This window comes from Anomaloglossus baeobatrachus, chromosome 1, assembly GCF_048569485.1.
Source record: "Anomaloglossus baeobatrachus isolate aAnoBae1 chromosome 1, aAnoBae1.hap1, whole genome shotgun sequence".
In the NCBI taxonomy this organism is placed as follows: domain Eukaryota; kingdom Metazoa; phylum Chordata; class Amphibia; order Anura; family Aromobatidae; genus Anomaloglossus; species Anomaloglossus baeobatrachus.
Window position 1 is genome coordinate 197,356,533 of NC_134353.1, and position 25,857 is coordinate 197,382,389.

General features: G+C 44.8%; 1 protein-coding gene across 1 annotated transcript in view; it reads left to right on the forward strand.

The window, feature by feature from the left end:
- MAP9 (microtubule associated protein 9) overlaps positions 1–25,857 on the forward strand; it is a 238,614-nt gene that overhangs the window by 141,691 nt on the left and 71,066 nt on the right. The window contains exons 7-8 of the mRNA XM_075347644.1: positions 4,384–4,577; positions 6,658–6,716. Of these exons, the coding sequence (XP_075203759.1) occupies positions 4,384–4,577; positions 6,658–6,716 (253 nt within the window). The remainder of the gene's footprint in view (positions 1–4,383; positions 4,578–6,657; positions 6,717–25,857) is intronic.

Consider the following 25,857-nt stretch of genomic DNA (forward strand, 5'->3'; position numbering starts at 1 on the left):
TTCATCCTCCTTCTGTGATTAGGAGCTTCTGTCTGTGGAAATGTACACTGAAAACCTGGTGTGGGCTCAGGCAGTTCCCAGAGTTCTTGTACATACAAAATCTCAAATCTTTGAGTGTGTCAGATCGTCCGCACACAGTAACCTGAGTAATACATCCTTGAACTCAGGGCATCTTTCTTTCCCTACCATATGCTGCTCTTAGATGAGATAGCAAAAACCTGCAGATTGCCTTTAAGTTTTCTATGGCAGTCAGTGAATATGTGATGCATTTTTTTGATGTGGCAGTAAGGAAGAGTTAGGCAGGCTTTGCACGTTGCGACATCGCAAGCCGATGCTGCGATGCCGAGTGCGATAGTCCCCGCCCCCGTCGCAGCTGCGATATCCTTGTGATAACTGCCATAGCGAACATTATCACTACGGCAGCTTCACATGGACTCGTCCTGCGACCGTCGCTCTGGCCGGCAACCCGCCTCCTTATTAAGGGGGCGGGTCGTATGGCGTCACTGCGACGTCACACGGCAGGCGGCCAATAGGAGCCGAGGGGCGGAGATGAGCGGGATGTAAACATCCCGCCCACCTCCTTCCTTCCGCATATCCTACGGAAGCCGCAGTGACGCCGGTAGGAGATGTTCCTCGCTCCTGCGGCTTCACTTACAGCGATGTGTGCTGCCGCAGGAGCGAGGAACAACATCGGACCGTCGCGGACCGTCACCGCGCACAGTAATGATGAAGCGGTGCCGCGCTATGCATCATCATTCTCCCCCTGTGCGATGACGTCACTCCCGAGCGACTGCTGTGCTGAGTGCACAGAGTGCAGGACAGGAGGACGCCGACCGCAGCAGCGGGAGAACGAGCAGCGGGGAGGACAGCAGCGGTGGAAGGAAGAGAGAAGGTGAGTACTTGGTTTTTTTTTTTAATATAAGTGAGTAAACGGTGGCCAGAGGCTTGGGAAGGCAGTTCTGGGGAAGCTGCATTATTGTACATGGAAGCCTGGAGAGGCTGCTTTATACATGGAGGTCTGAGGAGGCTGCATTATATATGGAGGCCTGGAGAGGCTGCTTTACACATGGAGGCCTGTAGAGGCTGCTTTATACATGGAGGTCTGAGGAGGCTGCATTATATATGGAGGCCTGGAGAGGCTGCTTTATACATGGAGGACTGAGGAAGCTGCATTATATATGGAGGCCTGGAGAGGCTGCTTTATACATGGAGGTCTGAGGAGGCTGCATTATATATGGAGGCCTGGAGAGGCTGCTTTATACATGGAGGTCTGAGGAGGCTGCATTATATATGGAGGCCTGGAGAGGCTGCTTTATACATGGAGGCCTGTAGAGGCTGCTTTATACATGGAGGTCTGGGGAGGCTGCATTATTTATGGAGGTCTGGGGTGGCTGCATTATTATACATGGAGGCCTGGAGATACTGCATTATACATGGAGGCCTGGAGATACTGCATTATACATGGAGGCCTGAGGAGGCTGGGTGCATTGTTATACATGGAGGTGGTCTGGAGAGACTGGGTGCTATATTATACATGGAGGCCTGAGGAGGCTGGCTGCATTATTATACATGGAGGCCTGGAGAGGCTGGCTGCATTATTATATATGGAGGTCTGGGAGGGCTGCATAATACAAAATGAAGGACACCTTATACATGGAATATAGGGGTGCCTTATGCATGGAGGAGTATGGGGCTGCATAATGCAATATGAAGTTTTATGGGGTTGCGTTATAATACATATAGGACTATGGGGGCTACAGTATAATATATGGAGGACTATGGAGGCTACCTTATACATGGACTATGGGGGTGCATTATAAAACATTGGGGACTATGTGGTGCAGTGTAATATATGGAGAACTATGGGGTGAATTATAATATATGGAGAACTATGAGAAATTCATTATAATAATTGGATTGCTACTTTATACAAGGAGGACTATAGGGCTGCATTATAATATATGGAGGCCTATGTGGTGCAGTATAATACATGGAGAACTATGGGGTGAAATATAATACATAGAGAACTATGATAAATTCAAGATAATAATTGAAGGGCTACTTTATACATGGAGGATTGTGGGGGTGCATTATAATATATGGAGGACTATGTGGTGCAGTATTATATATTGAGTACTATGGGGTGAATTATAATGCATGGAGAAATATGGGAAATGCATTATAATACATGGAGGACTATGGAAGTGTATTCTAATATATGAAGGGTTATGTGGGACCCTTTATACTATTTGGAAGGCTATGTGGGTGCCATTATTGTATTTGGAGAACTATATACAAGGGGGGACAAAGATACAAGCAGGGGATGGGAACGTTTTGTGCTGAGGGGAAAAAGGCTCTTTTCCCTCAGCACCCAGCTTTCCCATGCTCTGCTATACATCTTCTCTCAGCACCCAGCTTTCCCATGCTCTGCTATACATCATGTCTCAGCACCCAGCTTTCCCATGCTTTGATATGGGAAAGCTGGGTGCTGAGGGAAAGATGTATAGCAGAGCATGGGGAAGCAGTGTGCCGAGGACAAGATGGATATCAGAAAATAGGAAAGCTGGGTGCTGATAGAGGGATTTCAGATCATGGGAAATCTGGGTGCTGTGGGTAAGAGCCAAGTGTCAGCATCATTATCCTGTACCCTGAGTGTCAGTGTCATTATCCTGTACCCTAAATGTCGATGTACGTGGAGGGGGGGCCCAGGTCTGAACTTTGCACTGGGGCCCATCAAACTCTAGTTACGCCCCTGGCACCGATGATACGATTACGACGCTTTTGCGCTCGTTAATCGTATCATCGAGCCTTTACACACCACGATGTCGCATGCGATGCCGGAAGTACGTCATTTTCAATTTGACCCCACCGACATCGCACCTGCGATGTCGTAGTGTGCAAAGCCCGCCTTAATCTATTGGCTTTTGGGATACCACCCTGTAATATAAACATTCTGAGAAAGAATTTCTTGAGATAGGTCAGCTGTCATTCTCCCCAAACTTTTGATGGTATACCGAAAAGTTAGTTTATGCAGGAACAATGCATTTTAATAATGGTCATGGGGATCATAAGACTAATGGCCGCTTTACACGCTACGACATCGCTAGCGATGTTGCTAGCGATCGCACCCGTCCCCATCGTTTGTGCGTCACGGGCAAATCGCTGCCCGTGGCGAACAATATCAGAGGTACACGTCACACGTACTTACCTGCCTATCGACGTCGCTGTGGCCGGCGAACAACCTCTTTTCTAAGGGGGCGGTTCGTGCGGCGTCACAGCGACATCACACAGCAAACCACCAATAGAAGCGGAGGGGCGGAGAGCAGCCGCATGAAGGACACTCCCACCTCGTTGCCGGAGGACGCAGGTACGCTGTTGTTCGTCGTTCCCGGAGTGTCACACGTAGCGATGTGTGCTGCCTCAGGAACGACGAACAACCTGCGTCCCAGCAGATCAACGACGTGTCAATGATCAACGATGTGGTGAGTATTTTGGATCGTTAGCAGTCGCTCGTACGTGTCACACGCAACGACGTCGCTAACGAGGCCGGATGTGCGTCACGAATTCCGTGACCCCAGCGACATCTCGTTAGCAATTTCATTGTGTGTAAAGCGGCCTTAAGAATAAGAGGAATAAGAAGCTTGAACAAAAGATATAAAAAGAATGAGATTGTTAAAGTGAGCCTGGAAGTAGGAAAAATGAAATGTCATCAGATTGGTATTAGTAAGAAAAAAGAAAAGCGTGGTGATCATAAAATATTATTTATACTCTCCTTTTATTGTCGATTCGTATTGAATTGATGATGCCCTACAACTTTGTATTTCACTTTTTTTCTCTATCTCGTTCCGTTTTCGAGATAAAAATGCTAACGCCGTTGTTTTCCACCAGGTGGTGCAATAGGTGGTTTCATTGCGTAGCGCATGGCTACTTTATTATACCTAGACACCACTTCTATGCCTATAGCTGACGCCGTTCTCAAGTTAATGGCGACAGGATATGGGTGGACACACTGTATATAAACATCTTATGAATTGTGCTCATCATATGATGGAAATCTTTAATTACAGCAGTTGAAAGCTCAGACACCAGCTAAACAACGCATGTTTGGGTGTGTTGCCAAAACTAAGAGGTTTGCTGTTTGGATGCAGTCATTCTTGGGTGAAACTACCCTTATTGGAAATAATCAGAACTTGGAGATCCCATTTTTAGGACATACTATCCCTGCTCATCTAAATCTATATTGTATAAGAAGTATTTTATTAGAAATCTAAAAAAGTCAAGCCAGATGGATTTTATGTAATGAAATGTAATTGCTACTATCAGTAACTGTAGATTTATTATAACTAGAACCGATAGTATCATGTACAATATTTATCACTTTAGATCTACAGATCGGAGAAAAAGATTTTAGTGAAAGCAAAGAGTCAAGTGGAAATGGAAGAAAATCTCCCTCTGTTTTTGAAATGATGATCTCAGATGTAAAAGAAAAGTCTCTGCAGCAGGAAACCAAAGATACCTCTTTACTGAAGAGTCATGAAAAAAGGGACGACCATGAGACCAAACAGACACAAGTGCAGGTATGGCTGTTATTATGTCCTTTATCATTTGTTTGGCTAAAAATCAGGGCTGGCCTTAGGTTAAAGAGAACCTGTCACCAGATTTGTCCCCTATAAGCTGCAGCCACTACCAGTGAACCCTTATATGCAGCATTCTAGAATACTATATATAAGAGCCCAGGCCACGCTTTATAACGTAAAAATCCACCTTTATAATACCCATAGGGGGTGGATCGGTTTGCTGAGTGTTCTTGCTCCCCAGTCCGATGCCTCCTCCATCTTTTGCGATCTCCGTCCTCTTGCCCAGCCCCACGCATGACACGTCTGGCATCATTCACAGTGATGTATTACACCTCTCAGTTTCACACTAACAGAATTCGTCAGATTATGCTCCTGGAATGGTCTTACAGGCCACCGTAGCCAGCAAACTTGGAGGTCAATATTTGACCTTGGGTTATCATGGCATGATCAGGATTGCATGATCACGTGTCAGGGGTCCATGTTGGGTGGGAGTGGGAGCTTAAGCAGCCAGGGTTGGCCGTGGATGGACTGGCCCTGGCTGTGACAGCCGGAAGTCAGCTATCTCTGAAGCTGAGGTGCGTGTACAACTCCTGTGCCCGCACAATCAGCAGAACGTAGCGGTATGTCCATTTCTGGAAACGCATTACACAATTGACGTACCGGTACGTTGAATGTTGGGAAGAAGTTAAGCCACCACTCATGGGTTCTTTCTTATTGCATCGCTGGAGTGCCACTTTAAATCGTAGCCCTCTGACCTCTGTATTATATTCACCTTCCGAAGCAGATCAGGAACAAAGTTGATGGGGAACTCTTACTGCGCAGCTGAAGATATGACATAAAGCCAGGATATATCGGTGGATTTCCTGACGAAGAAGTGGGGAGGCACTTCGAAACGCGTAGAATAAAACCACCTTCATTCAATCTTTCCTGGATTTATGTCATATCTTCAGCAGTGCAGTAACAGTTCCACATCAACTTTTTTCCTGATCTGCTTCAGCTTTTTAAGCATGTGGACTCTGCAGCAGCTGATTACATGCTTTAATTCTGGTTGTGTGACACACAACCCAATAAGGTGAGCGCATTCCCTTATTTCTTTTATATGTAAGTTGGGTAAGACCCTATTGCGCTTTTTCCCTTCAGCTTTGTTTATACTCACCTTCCGGCAGCTTCATCTTCTATGGCTGATGCTCTGGTCAGTCTCCACCGATTTATGACCTTCCAGCACACTCCATTGTTTCATGGAGCACACCGTAGGTCACAACTCAATACATCTCTATGGGAGCCTTGTTCTGGCGCTCACTATGATGCATTGGGAGCTTGTGACTTAGGCTAAGGACACAAGGCGAGAAAAGCGGAGCTAGTGGAATGCGATAAAAAGTCGCACTCCACTTGGACTAATGTTATTTTTTCTGAGCTCTAATCGGACCGAGAAAACAATCATAACATGCTGCGGGTGGAATTCGATTAGTTTTCTCTCGCACCCATACAAGTCTATGGGTGCAAGAGAAACATTGCACTCCACTCACATTATAGCAGAGTGCAGTGCGATATACGCATCAGCTGGCAGTGGAGTAGGTAGGGAGATTAGTCCCTCTCCTCCATAGTGTGCGCCCCTTCCTCCCTGGCTGTGCTGTAATCTCAGGACCGCAGCAGAGTGGCATGACACTTGGCTCACACTCCAGCAGAGCGGGAGCAAAGTGTCATGCGATGCATTTGCAGTAGTGCTCATGTGGCCCCAGCCTTAAACTCCGACTTCCAGCCAGTCAGAAGTTACAATCACAAGATGGCGCCATGGGACTGAAGCAGTGCCGAAAAAAAAAGTAAAAATGCCATAGTGTAGGTACATCTCTAGAGGCAGGGGACTTACAATTAACAAACCATTCCAGCACTGAAAAAAATGCTGGAGTGGTTCTTTAAAGATTAATCTATTAGGCTTCATTGTTGTTCCTTAGTCTCTAAAAGAATAAAGTAAGCTGCTTAAATACTTAATTACGATATGTTGATTAAAGTTTAATGTTCCTCAGTCAATGTGTTAATTTTTTTAACTTGTGCATACTAATAACTTGCTTCTTATTTTCAGCTTGATGATTTAAAGAAGTTAAAGGCAACATTGGAACTAGGTAGATCCCACTCCAACAGGTAATTGGCTTCTTTACATATATTATAATTAGAACTACAGTATTTTGGAATAGCATTTGAAAAGTATAAATATTAATTCATCATAATCTATGTAATTTTACCTTCATTTGCAGTAAACCAAATCTGTCACCACAATACAAACATGCATTATTAAATACAGCGGGTGAAATAAGTATTGAATACGTCACCAATTTTCTAAGTAAATATATTTGTAAATATGCTAGTTTTAGCAAAGTGGATGGGATTTATAAAGAGCTGATGCCCACTGTGCTTCTGTTTTACTCAGCGTAAACTGATCTGCGGGGCATGTTTCATATCCACAACATGTCAATATCTCTTGCGGATGCGCTAAGTTTTCTGTAATAAATGCGATTCTGGCATTTTTTATAAAGTTGTTTTTTTTTAATTTCTGATAAGTCTAACATTTATGGATGTGGAAATACCAAATATGGGGTTTTAGAATTTTTATAGGACTGGGTTACATCCTAGCATTGCAGGTCTTGATTACATGCACCTGGCTAGCTTTGACTAAGGTCCAGGCCATGAGCTCATCTGAGGCTCTCTCTGCTAAGGAAATTGAGAAGGGTGCAGTGTGTAGGAGCTGCTGAGGGTCCAGGCTGTGTAGTTTGAATTGTGAACAGAATGGAATTCATCTATTTGGTGCTGGAAGCTTCAGAAGCTCCGGCTGAAGGAGAAACCGAGACTGATAGGACCAATCCCCTTGTTTATGGATCATTTGCTCTAGTAAATCGAACTTTAATCTGTTCGGGTGAGCCTTTCCTGACATATATACAGTTAGGTCCAGAAATATTTGGACAGTGACACAATTTTCGCGAGTTGGGCTCTGCATGCCACCACATTTGATTTGAAATGAAACCTCTACAACAGAATTCAAGTGCAGATTGTAATGTTTAATTTGAAGGTTTGAACAAAAATATCTGATAGAAATTGTAGGAATTGTACACATTTCTTTACAAACACTCCACATTTTAGGAGGTCAAAAGTAATTGGACAAATAAACCAAACCCCAACAAAATATTTTTATTTTCAATATTTTGTTGCGAATCATTTGGAGGCAATCACTGCCTTAAGTCTGGAACCCATGGACATCACCAAACGCTGGGTTTCCTCCTTCTTAATGCTTTGCCAGGCCTTTACAGCCGCAGCCTTCAGGTCTTGCTTGTTTGTGGGTCTTTCCGTCTTAAGTCTGGATTTCAGCAAGTGAAGTGCATGCTCAATTGGGTTAAGATCTGGTGATTGACTTGGCCATTGCAGAATGTTCCACTTTTTTGCACTCATGAACTCCTGGGTAGCTTTGGCTGTATGCTTGGGGTCATTGTCCATCTGTACTATGAAGCGCCGTCCGATCAACTTTGCGGCATTTGGCTGAATCTGGACTGAAAGTATATCCCGGTACACTTCAGAATTCATCCGGCTACTCTTGTCTGCTGTTATGTGATCAATAAACACAAGTGACCCAGTGCCATTGAAAGCCATGCATGCCCATGCCATCACGTTGCCTCCATCATGTTTTACAGAGGATGTGGTGTGCCTTGGATCATGTGCCATTCCCTTTCTTCTCCAAACTTTTTTCTTCCCATCATTCTGGTACAGGTTGATCTTTGTCTCATCTGTCCATAGAATACTTTTGCAGAACTGAGCTGGCTTCATGAGGTGTTTTTCAGCAAATTTAACTCTGGCCTGTCTATTTTTGGAATTGATGAATGGTTTGCATCTAGATGTGAACCCTTTGTATTTACTTTCATGGAGTCTTCTTTTTACTGTTGACTTAGAGACAGATACACCTACTTCACTGAGAGTGTTCTGGACTTCAGTTGATGTTGTGAACGGGTTCTTCTTCACCAAAGAAAGTATGCGGCGATCATCCATCACTGTTGTCATCCGTGGACACCCAGGCCTTTTTGAGTTCCCAAGCTCACCAGTCAATTCCTTTTTTCTCAGAATGTACCCGACTGTTGATTTTGCTACTCCAAGCATGTCTGCTATCTCTCTGATGGATTTTTTCTTTTTTTTCAGCCTCAGGATGTTCTGCTTCACCTCAATTGAGAGTTCCTTAGACCGCATGTTGTCTGGTCACAGCAACAGCTTCCAAATGCAAAACCACACACCTGTAATCAACCCCAGACCTTTTAACTACTTCATTGATTACAGGTTAACGAGAGAGACGCCTTCAGAGTTAATTGCAGCCCTTAGAGTCCCTTGTCCAAATACTTTTGGTCCCTTTAAAAAGAGGAGGCTATGCATTACAGAGCTATGATTCCTAAACCCTTTCTCCGATTTGGATGTGAAAACTCTCATATTGCAGCTGGGAGTGTGCACTTTCAGCCCATATTATATATATAATTGTATTTCTGAACATGTTTTTGTAAACAGCTAAAATAACAAAACTTGTGTCACTGTCCAAATATTTCTGGCCCTGACTGTATGCCTTCTGAATGAACGTTTTCTTGGCTGTTATACCTTTGTGCCCAGAAGATGCTGTTTTGTTTTCAATCCCTTGAAATCAACAAAACTGCACAATTTCAACCTATAGTCTATCATTTTCCGGTAATTTTTTCACTCCATGCACTTCAGGAAACACACCACTAGCTCTTTTTTAAGCAAAAATGATGACAAAATGCTTCAAATGATATCCAGAGCAGAGACGTTTTTGAACCCGGTCTCATTCTCACTGCCTTACTGTGGGTCTTCACCATGCAATGCTTGCCAGTTATACAGTGTGGTCCAAAAGTAGGTGGACAGAAAATAATAACATTTATTTTGATTTATATATAAAATTATATTTAGTAACACAAGCATAACATTGACAATTAAATTTTATTCTGAACAATAATATCAAAGCCCTTAAATTTTATCAATGCAGGAGCTCAAACTGTTTTCCATTACAATTTGCACAGCTTTGAAGTCTGCCTCTTACGCTTCGACAAACATTTTTGCCCAAGTCTCTTTGGGTATTAGTTTCTTGAAATGCAGCTCTTATGTAATTTTTCAAATCACTGACACTTTTTGGTTTTCAACTGTAAATTTTGTCCTTGAGTACTCCCCAAAAGAAAAAATCCATTGGGGTCAAGTCTGGTGAACGTGCTGGCCAATCAAGTGGACCTCTTCTGCCAATCCATTTATTAGGAAATGTTTCATCAATATACTCGCAGACTACTCTTGAATAATGTGGAGGGGCCCCATCTTGTTGGAAATAAAGGTCATTTGAATTAGGCTGCTGCTGTAACTGGGGAATAACTTGATTCATTAGAATTTCGAGATACTTATCTCCTGTGACTGTTCCATCAAAAAATATTGGTCCTAAAACACCAAAACATGAAATACCCCCCCAAACATTGACACCAGGCTCATTTAGTTGTCACTCTAATGTTAATTGCATGTTGTCATTATACCACTAAATACAATTATGTCTGTTAATATGGCCGGATAATTTGAAAGAAGCTTCATCACTCCACATAAATTTATCTAAAATTACTGGATCTTCTTCAATTTCGTTAAGCATAATCTCACTAAATTGCAGCCGCATGTCTGGATCATCCTCCAATAAACCATGAATTAGACGTGGACGATAAGCTTTCCACCCAATAGATTTCAGGATTCACATGATAGAAGCTCGTCAAATTCCCAATTCTAAACAGACTCTTCTGGGGACTTTTTTGGACCCTGAACAAATGTTTCAGCAACAAGTTGTTTATTATTTTTTGTACAGGCTGTTTTGGGTTGACCAATTTTTGGAGCATTAAGGATTGAGCCAGTGGCATCGAATTTGTCACGAATGCAGTAAATGGTTTGTCTCTTTGGGGCTTGAGTACCAAATGTTTCAACCCAAATTGCTCCAACGCTTTCAGCTTTTTGAGATTTCCAATACTCTTTTCAAATCCATTTTCTTTGATCTGTATTTAAATTATTTGCCATTATGGGTTATCTGAATTATCTGAAAAGAAAACAGATGTGGGGGAAATTTATTTGTGAAAACTGGATCTGTGAAACTGAATCAGTTGCCCTTAGCAACCAATGAGATTCCACCTTTCATTTTCCAAAGAGTCTGTGAAGAATGAAAAGTGGAATCGTATTGTTTGCTAAGGGCAACTGAGTCAGTTTCACATTACACCATACAACCTATAATTAGCCTCATATATGTCATACAACGTGTCCCTGGGAATAAGATATCCTATAAACAACAATCAGGTCCACACAGCAAATATACGTGTGATCATACTCAATTTATTAAATGTTACAAAAACATACATATAAAATTGTGACAATGCAAATTCATAGATAGAAGCTACACAGATATGGAATAGGGAAAGAGTCGCACTACTCAGGGTGACCACACGGGACTAGTGCACTCCGCAGACACAAATGTATAATGGCGGATTATCTATGGGCTCTGATTAACATTGAGAGTACTGGTGGTATCAATACACACATAGTTAATTGAGGTTCATCAACCCTTGTTCAACCGAGATCCTCAGAATTGCGCTATCACTCAGTCGTCTCTGTTAATCAACTATTATGCCCCTACACTGATACAGGACTATATCTGTGAAACTGAATCAGTTGCCCTTAGCAACCAATGAGATTCCACCTTTCATTTTCCAAAGAGTCTGTGAAGAATGAAAAGTGGAATCGTATTGTTTGCTAAGGGCAACTGAGTCAGTTTCACATTACACCATGTTTGATAAATCTCCCCATTCATAACCCTATTACACATACTGTCCACCTACTTTTGGACCACCCTGTATATGGACGCGCAGGCTATTTAAGGGAATCTGTCAGCAGAATTTCACCCCCAAACTATTGATATGAGCATTTCACTCTTTGAAAGACAAGTACAGTAATACCTTTACGTGTCCAGTCTGTGCTTTCATTACTGAAAAATCAGTATTTTAAATTTATATGCAAATGAGGCTGAAGATGCTGCTTGACTGACCGCCACTCTGCTGTATTACTTCAGACATAGGAGCCATCAGTCAAGCAGGAGGAGTTAGTGCTGGGTGGCTAATAGAGCTGGAGTGATAGAGGCTTTAGAACTAAAATAGATCTTCAACCCCATTTGCATATCAGTTAAACTCTGATTGTTCAGTAATTGAGGAACCGTCTAACCACATAAAGGTATTGCTGGACTTTTGTTTGAAAGAACTAAGTGCACCTATGAATAGTTTGGGGTGTGAAATCTAGTAAACATGATGCCAGGTAGTCATACATATATTATTAATTATATTTATAATTTATTAATATATATATTTATTAATTATATATATTTTTAAGCTCTGTATAACCTTACCACCAATCGGGATTATCCAGGGCTCAACATTTAGAAACATTTAGATCTGCAGCAGAGAAAACAAGGATTTTGTTAAAATGACAGCAAACAGCTCAGCAAGTAATGCAGAGTCTCTTTTCCTACATTATGCTGCTTTCAGAAGGTTCAGCATAAACCTGGTGACAGATTCCCTTTAAAGAAGGCAAAGCATGATAGCCTAAAGTCTATTGCAGAACAAGGGCTGTTGTTAACCCCTTCAACCCCCGGGCATTTTGCGTTTTTCCGGGGGAATTTTCCTCTCTTTCTTCCGAGAGCCGTAACTTCTTTTTTTTTTCCGTCAATCTTGCCATATAAGGCTATGTGCGCACGTTGCGTACAAGCCCTGCAGAAATTTCTGCAGCGATCTGAAGAGCACATGTGCGCTTTAGATCGCTGCAGAAATGTCCGTAGTGAGCGCCGATTCCATGCGCTCTGCCTGCAGCTCCTGCCATAGACAGAGCAGGAGCTGCCGGCAAAGCGCAGGAAAGAAGTGACATGTCACTTCTTTTTGCGCAGCGCTTCGGCAGTAGCCGAAGCGCTGCGCTCTTAAACGCCACGTGCGCACGGCCCCTGCACAGTCTCCATAGACTGTGCAGGGGACGCAGGACGCATGCAGTTACGCTGCGCTACAAAGCGCAGCGTAACTGCATGTTTTTACGCGACGTGCGCACATAGCCTAAGGGCTTGTTTTTTGCGGGACGAGTTGTAGTTTTAAATGGAGCGATAAGTTTTACCACATAGTGTACTGGAAAACGGCAAAAAAATTCCAAGTGCGGAAAAATTGCAAAAAAAGTGTGATCGCACAATAGTTTTTGGGATATTTTATTCACTGTGTTCACTATATGGTAAAAATGATTATCTATGTGATGCCTCAGGTCGGTGCAAGTTTGTAGACACAAAACGTATAGGTTTACTTTTATCTAAGGAGTTAAAAAAAAATCACGAGCTGACGTTGTTAACGGTACCCATTTTGCGCAGATGCTATGTTTTTATTGCCTGTTATTTCATTTTGCGCAAAATTTACGGCGACCACAAAACGTAATTTTGGCATTTGGTAAATGGCGTAGCAGCATTAAAATTCCAATCAGAATAATTGATTTTATATTTTGATAGATCGGGCATTTCTGAACCAAATATGTGTATATTTTTTATTTTTTTAACCCTTTAATTTTCAATGGGGTGAAAGGGGGGTGATTTGAACTTTTAGGTTTATTTTTTTTAATTTTCTAAAACTTTTTTTTTTATTATTTTACTAGTCCCCCTGAGGGCCTATAGCGATCAGCAATCTGATCGCTTTGCCATACAGTATCTCCAGATCACAGCTACACAGCTAAGATCTGCAGATATGCTGCTTTAGGCGGGCTTTGCACGTTGCGACATCACAAGCCGATGCTGCGATGTCGCACGCGATAGTCCCCGCCCCCGTCGCACTTACGATATCTTGTGATAGCTGGCGTAGCGAAAATTATCGCTACGCCAGCTTCACATGCACTCACCTGCCCTGCGACTGTCGCTCTGGCCGGCGACCTGACTCCTTCCTAAGGGGGCGGGTCGTGCTGCGTCATAGCGACGTCACATGGCAGGCGGCCAATAGCGGCGGAGGGGCGGAGATGAGCAGGATGTAAACATCCCGCCCACCTCCTTCCTTCCGTAGAGCCGCCGGCGGCAGGTAAGGTGAAGTTCCTCGCTCCTGCGGCGTAACACACAGCGATGCGTGCTGCCGCAGGAACGAGGAACAGCATCGTACCATCGCTGCAGCAAAATTATGGAAAAGTCGGAACCTGCAACGATGATACGATAACGACGCTTTTGCGCTCGTTCATCGTATCATCTAGAATTTACACACAACGATGTCGAAAGTGACGCCGGATGTGCGTCACTTTCGATTTGACCCCACCGACATCGCACGTGCGATGTTGCAACGTGCAAAGCCGCCCTTATTTTCAATGCCGGCTGTATTCCGGCATTGAGAGTAAATGACTCATGTTAGCTACAGGCGTCATCACATGACCTTACTTTAAATATGTGTAAAGGAGATAAACACACACGGAGTACTATATTCAAAATATGTAAATAGTTTATTAAATGCGAAAAATCACAAACGTATCACATTTAAAATATCATCATGTTACAGAGTAATTGTAGGGGGACCCCTAAAGAGGGGAGAATAACCATGTGTCCAGTGCAGTATATAAAGATGGTTAATAAATTAAGGCGTTTAGCATGTGAAGATTAGTAATTAAATGTGCATACTCTCATGTAATTATATCCAGACACAGCTGGAGAGAGGAAAAAAGCACAAGATAATAGTCTATGAGCAGCATTTTAAAAAGTATACATTCAAAAATATGGGGTTACAGGACGGGTCGGGATATCGCCATTGTGCCCAGTCATAAGAACTTTGGCTGTCTATTTTTATGGGTGAACTACATATACAGGGTATTTAACCCCATATTTTTGAATGTATACTTTTTAAAATGCTGCTCCTAGACTATTATCTTGTGGTTTTTTCCTCTCTCCAGCTTTGTCTGGATATAATTACATGTCATGTAACTTCCGATGGGGCGGGGTAAGTCAGGATAATGGCATCGCGCATATACATCTCGCTGCCAGATTTTGGCAGCGAGATGTAAAGAGTTAATAGTCGCGGTGGAAGCGATTACCCGTGACTAGCAGGCACATATGTCAGCTGTTGAAAACAGCTGATATGTGCGTGGATTGCCACGACCTGCCCACAGCAGGGGGCGGGGATTAACCACACATGATCCATGACGTACCCAGTATGTCATGGGTCGTTAAGGGGTTAAAGAAGTTTTCTGGCCTCAGGGTACAAGTCTGTAGTCACTGTATGTGCGTGCCCTTCTCACTGTGAGGATTCTCATTGTGAGGACCAGGAGCAGGCGGTCATTTCACTGCAAGTGTGCGATTTGAATACTTCCAGGCAAATTCTGACTAGATGTTGTGATGACATGGACACCCAATGCCTAGCATGGGTTAAAGTTTCTTAAAATTCAGCCAGACGTATTGTTCTTCTGTGTGTTAACTCATGTTTGCTAAACTATTGTTTGGGACCAGACCCTCTGAGCATTCATTGTAATTTAGTTGTGTATTGCTAATCTAATGTAAATTACCTTAGTCATTAGTCATTACCTTAGTCAACTTGCCATTGTCTAGTCTGTGACTTGCAGACTCCATGTAGATATCCTCAGTCTTTCTATCCACATCATTTAAATGACCATTATCCATGCAGCTTGAAATTCATCCAATAAGAGAAGCAACTTTGTACAACCAATCCAATAAGGGCACAGTTTATCCTAAGGGAAGGTTATGGCTATAAAAGGGATTTCTTTAAGTCACCAGTGGTTGATGGATGTGCATGATCCAGTCTAAGCTCTTAGGAGCTGACTAGAGGATCAGAACCAGGATACCTTGTGGACTCGGTCAAGGGACTTTGGCTCCGACTAGAGGAACACTTGGCTACATGGCTTCAACCTAGGGACTCCGATTCCGGTTGGAGACCATAACCACAGTCTAGGAATTTTGACTCTGGCTGCCAGGATTATATCATCATACCAGAGACTACTTAAGGAAGAAACCCAGGTTGGGACAATTTGGTCACCTGACTACAGACTTTGCGGACCTCAGCCAGCTTCCTAAATCTGGCGCTATTCCTTTCTCGGTGGCTGCCCGCCGAAAGCGGGGTGCTGCTGGATTGGAGTAATTAGCCCTGGAACATCTGAAGCACGGACATTCTAATCCCTGGTGAGCCAGCGGAAGGGTGAGACTCTGTTGCCTGTTACATTTGTGTTTTGCTGGTTATGTGTTATGTGCCGTTAATATTTTTGGGGATCCAATAAAGTCTTAATATTGTGATTCCCTCACCCTGTGTTGTCTGAGTAGTGTTCCGCCCACGGTTAAGGAGATTGGCGGTCAGTTGGGATGAGCCCTGAGCCACGCTGTCTTTCTAAAGGTGGCTGGGCCAGCGGACAAGAGCACCCACTGAGCCCCATGTCTCCACAATTGGTGGCAGCAGTGGGACACTACTCAGCCTGGTTTACCCAGGGGAGCTGCAAAGGACTGGTGTTCGCGGACTCCGTCCAGGGCTCAACAACCAGGGAGGCACATAAGCATACCCAGCATGCCTCAGGTTTCGGACGCTGCCTTGTCCAACCCCACCAGCTCAGCCATGGGACAAGGACCAGAGAGGAGTTACGACCGCAGCAGTAAATGGATGCTACAGGATCTGTGCCAGAGGCGAAAGATTGACTACAGGAACGCTGACACTCGGTCGGACTTGATCCGGAAATTAGTCCATTGGGATGCCCAGAATGATGTAGAGGACGATGAGGATCCCACCGATATTGACCCAGAGGATTTAAACTATGTGCCACATCATGGATCTAGTGAGAATCGCAAGGCGACTGGGCCAGTGGACAAGGGCACCCACTGAGCCCCGTGTCTCCACAGATGTATCTGGCCTCGCTCAAGTCATTCTTCATTGAATGAGGCCACGCACATCTAGTCGGCATGTGACTGCATGTATGCAAATCACAAGTATGTCACACGTTCTCCGCTCCCGATGCTGGCATCAGAGAATTCTTACAGTACGGAGTGCACACGCTGTGAGGATTCACAAGTCTCCAGTCAAATAGGTTGACTGCAGACTTGTACCTTAAAGGGAATCTGTCAGCAGGTTTTTGCTATGTAAGTTGAAGCCAGCATGCTGCAAGGGTTAACAGAGATAATTCAGGGATGCCTGTCTTGTGAAGGTCCGATCTGTTGTGTCGTCGCCATTGAGCGTAGTTGCAAATAAGACTTTGTGTGTGCTCCTAATTAAAATGCTAGCAATCACGTATTACGTACGTACATATGACAGAAGCCCCCTCTGAGACGATAAAGTATCAGAAGTAGCTCTCTGTTTGTCTCCAAAGCAGAAGTGTTTATTACATCATCATCTCTGTTATATAGGCATTTCTATATACAGTGCCTTGCGAAAGTATTCGGCCTGCTTGAATTTTTCAACCTTCTCCCACCTTTCAGGCTTCAAACATAGAGATGAGCAATATTAGGCTATGTGCCCACGTAGCGTATGTTCATGCAGTTACGCTGTGATCAGCACCGCAGCGTAACTGCATGCGTCCTGCGTCCCCAGCACAATCTATGAAGATTGTGCATTATCCATGCCCACGTGGCGTATTAGAACGCAGCGCTCCGGCTGCTGCCGAAGCGCTGCGTTCTAAGAAGTGACATGTCACTTTTTTCATGCGCTTTGCATGCAGCCCACGCTCTGTCTATGGGAGGGGCTGCATCCAGAGCGCATGAAATCGGCTTTTTATTACGGACTGTTTCTGCAGCGATTTGAAGCGCACGTGTGCTGTTCAAATCGCTGCAGAAATTTCTGCAGGGACAGAACGCAACGTGGGCACATAGCCTTAATGTTATGGTGAAGAATCAACAACAAGTGGGACACAATTGTGAAGTTGAATGAAATTTATTGCTTATTTTAAACTTTTATTAAAAATAATAAACTAAAAATTGGGGCGTGCAATATTATTCGGCCCCTTTAAGTTAATACTTTGTAGCGCCATCTTTTGCTGCGATTACAGCTGTAAGTCGCTTGGGGTATGTGTCTATCAGTTTTGCACATCAAGAGACTGAAATTCTTGCCCATTCTTCCTTTGCAAACAGCTCGAGCTGAGTGAGGTTGGATGGAGAGCGTTTGTGAACAGCAGTTTTCAGCTCTTCCCACAGATTCTCGATTGGATTCAGGTCTGGACTTTGACTTGGCCATTCTAACACCTGGATTCATTTATTTGTGAACCATTCCATTGTAGATTTTGCTTTATGTTTTGTATCATTGTCTTGTTGAAAGACAAATCTCCATCCCAGTCTCAAGTCTTTTGCAGACTCTAACAGGTTTTCTTCGTGAATGGTCCTGTATTTGGCTCCATCCATCTTCCCATCAATTTTAACCATCTTCCCTGTTCCTGCTGAAGATAAGCAGGCCCAAACCATGATGCTGCCACCACCATGTTTGACAGTGGGGATGGTGTGTTCAGGGTGATGAGCTGTGTTGCTTTTACGCCAAACATATCGTTTGGCATTGTGCCCAAAATTTCGATTTTGGTTTCATCTGACCAGAGCACCTTCTTCCACATGGTTTGGTGTGTCTCCCAGGTGGCTTGTGGCAAACTTTAAACAACACTTTTTATGGATATCTTTGAGAAATGGCTTTCTCCTTGCCATTGTTCTAAAAAGGCCAGATTTGTGCAGTGTACGACTGATTGTTGTCCTATGGACAGACTCTCCCACCTCAGCTGTAGATCTCTGCAGCTCATCCAGAGTGATCATGGGCCTCTTGGCGGCATCTCTGATCAGACTTTTCCTTGTTTGAGATGAAATTTTTGAGACGGCCGAGTCTTGGTAGATTTGCAGTGGTATGATACTCCTTCCATTTCAATATGATCGCTTGCACAGTGCTTCTTGGGATGTTTAAAGGTTTGGAAATCTTTTTGTAACCAAATCTGGCTTTAAACTTCTCCACAACAGTATCACGGACCTGCCTGTTGTGTTCCTTAGTCTTCATGATGCTATCTGCGCTTTAAACAGAACACTGAGACTATCCAGGTGCATTTATACAGAGACTAGATTACACGCAGGTGGCTTATATTTATCATCATCAGTCATTTAGGACAACATTGGATCATTCAGAGATCCTCAATGAACTTCTGGAGTGAGTTTGCTGCACTGAAAGTAAAGGGGACGAATAATATTGCACGCCCCAATATTCAGTTATTTATATTTTACAAAAGTCTAAAATATTAAAAGTCTATAAAATTTAGTTCAACTTCACAATTGTGTCCCACTTGTTGTTGATTCTTCACCATAACATTCAATTTTTATCTTTATGTTTGAAGAATGAAATGTGGGAGGTTGAAAAATCAAGGGGGCCAAATACTTTCGCAAGGCACTGTGTGTGTGTTTGTGTGTACTGTATTCGCAAGGCACTGTGTGTGTGTTTGTGTGTACTGTATATATATATATATATATATATATATATATATATATATATAATGGTAGTCTTTAGTACTAAATCTGTTACTGTACAGCTCAATATGTATTTGTGTACTTTGTAATACATTTTTGGAAAATGTTTGCCGCTTCCCTTATAAAAGACTCACTGCTTTCTATTTCAGAGCATAGAACCATTGTTACATTACAATATTTCTGGTTTTATCTAATTATATTCTGCTTCACAAGTTCACCTTGGCTTACACTACAGAGTCATATTGTCCTTGTAGCTTTGCTGGATCCTTGACAGAAGCTTCTCATCTTCCTTTCATCTTTTGCTTCCGATGTACGATATGCCAATATTGCTTCAACGACCTTTACGCTTTGCACTGTAGTGGGGTTAAAAATCACTGACGGCTTCTCCAAATCGCAGGGCTGACCCCCTGGTCTTATTGGATTCAGAGGTATTGAATCGTGGGGTCAGCTTTTGCTTCCATTATGCTCTAATTTGGCTATGTTCATAGTGATACCTACAGTAAGTACTGTGTTTCCCCGAAACAGGGTCATATATTATTTTTTGCTCCAAAAGATGCACTAAGTCTTCTTTTCAGGGGATATCTTATATTTTCCCACGAACAGCAATCCACATATATTCTTGAACAAAAGATTCAACATTTATTCAAATCTAATCATGTAATCACATTCTGGAACATCAACATTTTGTATTAATCCTAATACTGGTTCACATGCACATTTTCTTATATGATCTGCTATTCTCATTGTGCAGAATCAGTCCCATAGTGGTGGGTACATACCATATTTACAATCGTTTAAATGACTTGCTTAAATATATTATTCTCTATGTACTGCTAAGTTTAGCCCCCAAAAAAATCAGACAGCCCCTAAAAGAATTGCACTTCCCAGACCCCAAACAATTAAAATTGGCAAATGAGTGGTTTCTCATACAAATCTGCATCACTGTTAGGTCCTCCTGCATTCTACAGTGGTTGGCTTCCCTTGGTGACTGGAACCAGTATCCCTCGCACGGAGTGATACTTGTACCCGATTTGTTTGTGAGAGCTGCAGAGAAATGCAGCAGCAACGACGAGGGACTTGACAGCGACACAGAACTCTGTATGAGAGCCCATCCACCATTGTCACTTGCCAACTGTAATTGTTTGGGTTTTGGTGAGTGCAATTTTTTTTTCTTTTTTGGGGAGGGGGGAATTAGGGGGTCTGCTTTCTTTGATGAAGAGTCCTGTTGTATTCCTTAATTTTTTAGTTGCTTGGACACTTCCTTATAGAACTGCAACAAGGGCTTATTTTTGGAATAGGACTTATATTTTAAGCTTACTCCAAAAAGCCCCAACAAATCCTACTACGGCTTATTTTCAGGTACAGTGCCTACAAGTAGTATTCAACCCCCTGCAGATTTAGCAGGTTTACACATTCGGAATTAACTTGGCATTGTGACATTTGGACTGTAGATCAGCCTGGAAGTGTGAAATGCACTGCAGCAAAAAAGAATGTTATTTCTTTCTTTTTTTTTTTTTTTAAATTGTGAAACGTTTATTCAGAGTGTCATTTATTATTCAACCCCTCAATCCACCAGAATTCTGTTTGATTCCCCTAAAGTATTAAGAAGTATTTCAGGCACAAAGAACAATAAGCTTCACATGTTTGGATTAATTATCTCTTTTTCCAGCCTTTTCTGACTAATTAAGACCCTCCCCAAACTTGTGAACAGCACTCATACTTGGTCAACATGGGAAAGACAAAGGAGCATTCCAAGGCCATCAGAGACAAGATCGTGGAGGGTCACAAGGCTGGCAAGGGGTACAAAACCCTTTCCAAGGAGTTGGGCCTACCTGTCTCCACTGTTGGGAGCATCATCCGGAAGTGGAAGGCTTATGGAACTACTGTTAGCCTTCCACGGCCTGGACAGCCTTTAAAAGTTTCCACCCGTGCCGAGGCCAGGCTTGTCCGAAGAGTCAAGGCTAACCCAAGGACAACAAGGAAGGAGCTCCGGGAAGATCTCATGGCAGTGGGGACATTGGTTTCAGTCAATACCATAAGTAATGTACTCCACCGCAATGGTCTCCGTTCCAGACGAGCCCGTAAGGTACCATTACTTTCAAAGCGTCATGTCAAGGCTCGTCTACAGTTTGCTCATGATCACTTGGAGGACTCTGAGACAGACTGGTTCAAGGTTCTCTGGTCTGATGAGACCAAGATCGAGATCTTTGGTGCCAACCACACATGTGACGTTTGGAGACTGGATGGCACTGCATACGACCCCAAGAATACCATCCCTACAGTCAAGCATGGTGGTGGCAGCATCATGCTGTAGGGCTGTTTCTCAGCCAAGGGGCCTGGCCATCTGGTCCGCATCCATGGGAAGATGGATAGCACGGCCTACCCGGAGATTTTGGCCAAGAACCTCCGCTCCTCCATCAAGGATCTTAAGATGGGTCGTCATTTCATCTTCCAACAAGACAACGACCCAAAGCACACAGCCAAGAAAACCAAGGCCTGGTTCAAGAGGGAAAAAATCAAGGTGTTGCAGTGACCTAGTCAGTCTCCTGACCTTAACCCAATTGAAAACTTGTGGAAGGAGCTCAAGATTAAAGTCCACATGAGACACCCAAAGAACCTAGATAACTTGGAGAAGATCTGCATGGAGGAGTGGGCCAAGATAACTCCAGAGACCTGTGCCGGCCTGATCAGGTCTTATAAAAGACGATTATTAGCTGTAATTGCAAACAAGGGTTATTCCACAAAATATTAAACCTAGGGGTTGAATAATAATTGACCCACACTTTTATGTTGAAAATTTATTAAAATTTAACTGAGCAACATAACTTGTTGGTTTGTAAGATTTATGCATCTGTTCATCAATCCTGCTCTTGTTTGAAGTTTGCAGGCTCTAACTTATTTGCATCTTATCAAACCTGCTAAGTCTGCAGGGGGTTGAATACTACTTGTAGGCACTGTAGTTGCTTTCTAATAAGGATAAGGGGGCTTTACCCGCTGCGACATCGCTAGCGATTGCTAGCAATGTTGCGAGTGATAGCACCCGCCCCCGTCGTTCGTGTCACATGGGGGTGATCGCTGCCGTAGTGAACAATATCGCTACGGCAGCGTCACACGCACATACCTGTTCAGCGACGTCGCTGTTGCTGCTGAACAATCCTTCCTTCAAGGGTTAGGTGCGTTCAGCGTCACAGCGACGTCACAAAACGGCCGCCCAATAGAAGAGGAGGGGAGGAGATGAGCGGCCGGAACATGCCGCCCACCTCCTTCCTTCCTTCTTTTCCGGTGGACGCAGGTAGGATGATGTTCGTCGTTCCTGTGGTGTCACACACAGCGATGTGTGGTGCCACAGGAATGACGAACAACCAGCGGCATGCACCACCAATGATATTATCAAACGTAGCGCCGTGTCACTGATCTACGATTTTTGCCGTTTTTGCGATCGTTAATTGTCGCTCCTAGCTGTCACACGCTGCGATGTCGTTAACGACGGCGGATGTGCGTCACTAACACCGTGACCCTGACGATATATCGTTAGCGATGTCGCAGCGTGTAAAGCCCCCTTTAGTTTATCTAAAAATGCAACATATGCCTAGATGCGATTGTTAGAATTATTTTTTTCTCTATCATAGGGGGCACTTTATGTTTATTATTCATATATAATAATTGATATCAATAATATAGATATTAATTTATATTTATAATATTTATATGTATTTTTTATTCATACAGTACTAAGAAAAAATTAAGTACCGTATTTTTCGCTTTATAAGACGCACCGGAATATAAGACGCACCCCAAACTTAGACATAAAAAATGGTAAAAAAAAGAAAAATGGGGTCCGTCTTATACTCCGGTGTTCTCTTACCGGAGGGGGGCAGCAGTGGTGGTGAAGCGGGGTCACAGGAGGCACAGGTTGTGCTAGCAGGCGCGGCAGGTCAGTGGCAGCGGGGTCCGTGGTTGCAGGTGCCGTGGCGTCCGTGGTTGCAGGCGCGGTGGCGTCTGCGGTGGCAGGATCCGTGGGGTCCGTGGTGGCGGCAGCAGCCGTGGCGGGTGAGCCGTGCAGCAGGCCGGTGCAATGAGTGTCCGCGGTCCCGGTTCAGTGGTGGCAGCGGCGGCGGCGACTGCTCAGTGGTGGCAGGGACTGCTCAGTGGTGGAGTGTGTCCGTGGTCCCGGTTCAGTGGTGGCAGCGGTGGCGACGGCTCAGTGGTGGGAGTGGCGGCAACGGCTCAGTGGTGGGAGCGGCGGCAACTGCTCAGTGGTGGCAACGGCAGGGACTGCTCAGTGGTGGAGTGTGTCCGCGGTCCCGGTTCAGTGGTGGCAGCGGCGGCGACGGCTCAGTGGTGGGAGTGGCGGCGATGGCTCAGTGGTGGGAGCGGCGGCAACTGCTCAGTGGTGGCAGCGGCAGGGACTGCTCAGTGGTGGAGTGTGTCTGCGGTCCCGGTTCAGTGGTGGCAGCGGCGGCGACGGCTCAGTGGTGGGAGCGGCGGCGACGGCTCAGTGGTGGAGTGTGTCCGCGGTCCCGATTCAAGTAATGGCGCCCGGAGCGACGCATGCGCAGATGGAGCTCTCATCCAAGGGCTCCATCTGCGCACGCGCTGACTCCCGGAGCAGCGCGTGCGCAGATGGAGCTCTCGTCCAAGAGCTCCACCGGCGCCATCATTTGAAAGTGGGACCGCGGACAACTGGTAAGCTGCACAGCCGCCCGCCCCACATGCACAGAGTGGCAGCCAGCAGGCTGCCCGCCCACCCTGCGTACAAGCCGCCGGGTACCTGTGCTTGCGTGCGGTGGCAGCCGGGTACCCATGGCTGTGTGCGGGCGGCAGCTGGGTGACTGTGTGAGGGCGGCAGCCGGGTACCTGTGTGAGGGCGGCAGCCGGCTGCTGCCCGCACGGGCACCCGACTGCCGCTCGCACACAGCACCCGGCTGCCGCCCGCACACAGCCATGGGTACCCGTCTGCCACCGCATGCAAGCACAGGTACCTGGCTGCCGACCCCACACAGCACCCGCTGCCGCCCGCACACAGCCACGGGTACCCGGCTGCCGCTGCACGCAAGTACAGGTACCCGGCCGCTTGCATGCAGCCACAGGCACCCGGCCGCCCGATCGCCTCAGACAGGACCCCCCCCCGCTACCGCTTTATAAGACGCACCCCCCATTTTCCTCCCAAAATTTGGGGAGGAAAAGTGCGTCTTATAAAGCGAAAAATACGGTAATTCTATGGAATTACATATCAGGGCATAATAAATTATATTAATATATTAATTATATAATTATCTGGTCTAGATGGTTATAAAATTAGGTAACTGCAACCTCAGATGAACAACACATGACAAACTACACCTTGACATAATTTAACAAAAACTATTCTAAAATACAGAAACAGTGTGTGAAAAATTAAGTACATCCTTACTGCTTTTATAGAGATTAGGAGGGTAAATAACAGCCAGGTTCTACTAATCACATTCCCTTGATTCGTTCATCAGCATCTGTCACCAGCTCTATAAAAGCAGAAGTTTGCTGGTTTGGAGCATTCAGGTGTGTGTTCACAAAAAGACGATGAGGAAAGGTATCAGCGTGTTCTTAGGGAAGCAAATGTTACTAGTTATCTTGTAAGAGTTATAAAGCCATTTCCAAACCATCATTCTACTGTGGGAAAGATTATGCACAAGTGGAAAATATTTAAAACACTTGTCATCCAAAACATTCACCACAAGGTCAGAGAAATTGAAAATACCAAGCTTTTGACCATACATTTACATAATGACAAAGCAAACCGCTTTGCTTGTTTACCTGATGTGTACTCCGGCTACGTGTGCAAGGAGCAGGGAGCCGGCACTGATAGCCTGAGAGCTGCGGACGCTAGTAACCAAGGTAAATATCGGGTAACCAAGCAAAGCACTTCACTTGGTTACCCGATATTTACCTTGGTTACAGTTTACCGCAGGCTGCCAGAAGCCGGCTCCCTGCACATTCAGATCGTTGCTCTCTCGCTGTCAAACACAGCGATGTGTGCTTCTCAGCGGGAGAGCAATGTCCAAAAAATGAACCAGAGCAGTATGTAACGAGCAGCAATTTCACAGCAGGGGCCAGATCGCTGCTCAGTGTCACACACAGCGAGATCGCTAATGAGGTCACTGGTGCGTCACAAAAAACGTGACTCAGCAGCGATCTCGCTATGTGAGAAGTACCCCTTAGGAGTCTAGCTAGTGTAAGGGTACCTTCACACTTAGCGATGCAGCAGCGATCCGACCAGCGATCTGACCTGGTCAGGATCGCTGCTGCATCGCTACATGGTCGCTGGTGAGCTGTCAAACAGGCAGATCTCACCAGCGACCAGTGAACAGCCCCCAGCCAGCAGCGACGTGCAAGCGACGCTGCGCTTGCACGGAGCCCCCGTCTGGAAGCTGCGGAGACTGGTAACTAAGGTAAACATCGGGTATGGTTACCCGATGTTTACATTAGTTACCAGCGCACACCGCTTAGCTGTGTGTGCAGGGAGCCGCGCACACTGAGCGCTGGCTCCTTGCTCTCCTAGCTACAGTACACATCGGGTTAATTAACCCGATGTGTAATGCAGCTACATGTGCAGAGAGCAGGGAGCCGCGCACACTGCTTAGCGCTGGCTCCTTGCTCTCCTAGCTGCTGTACACATCGGGTTAATTAACCCGATGTGTACAGCAGCTACATGTGCAGAGAGCCGGAGCCGGCAGCACAGGCAGCGTGAGAGCTGCAGAGGCTGGTAACTAAGGTAAATATCGGGTAACC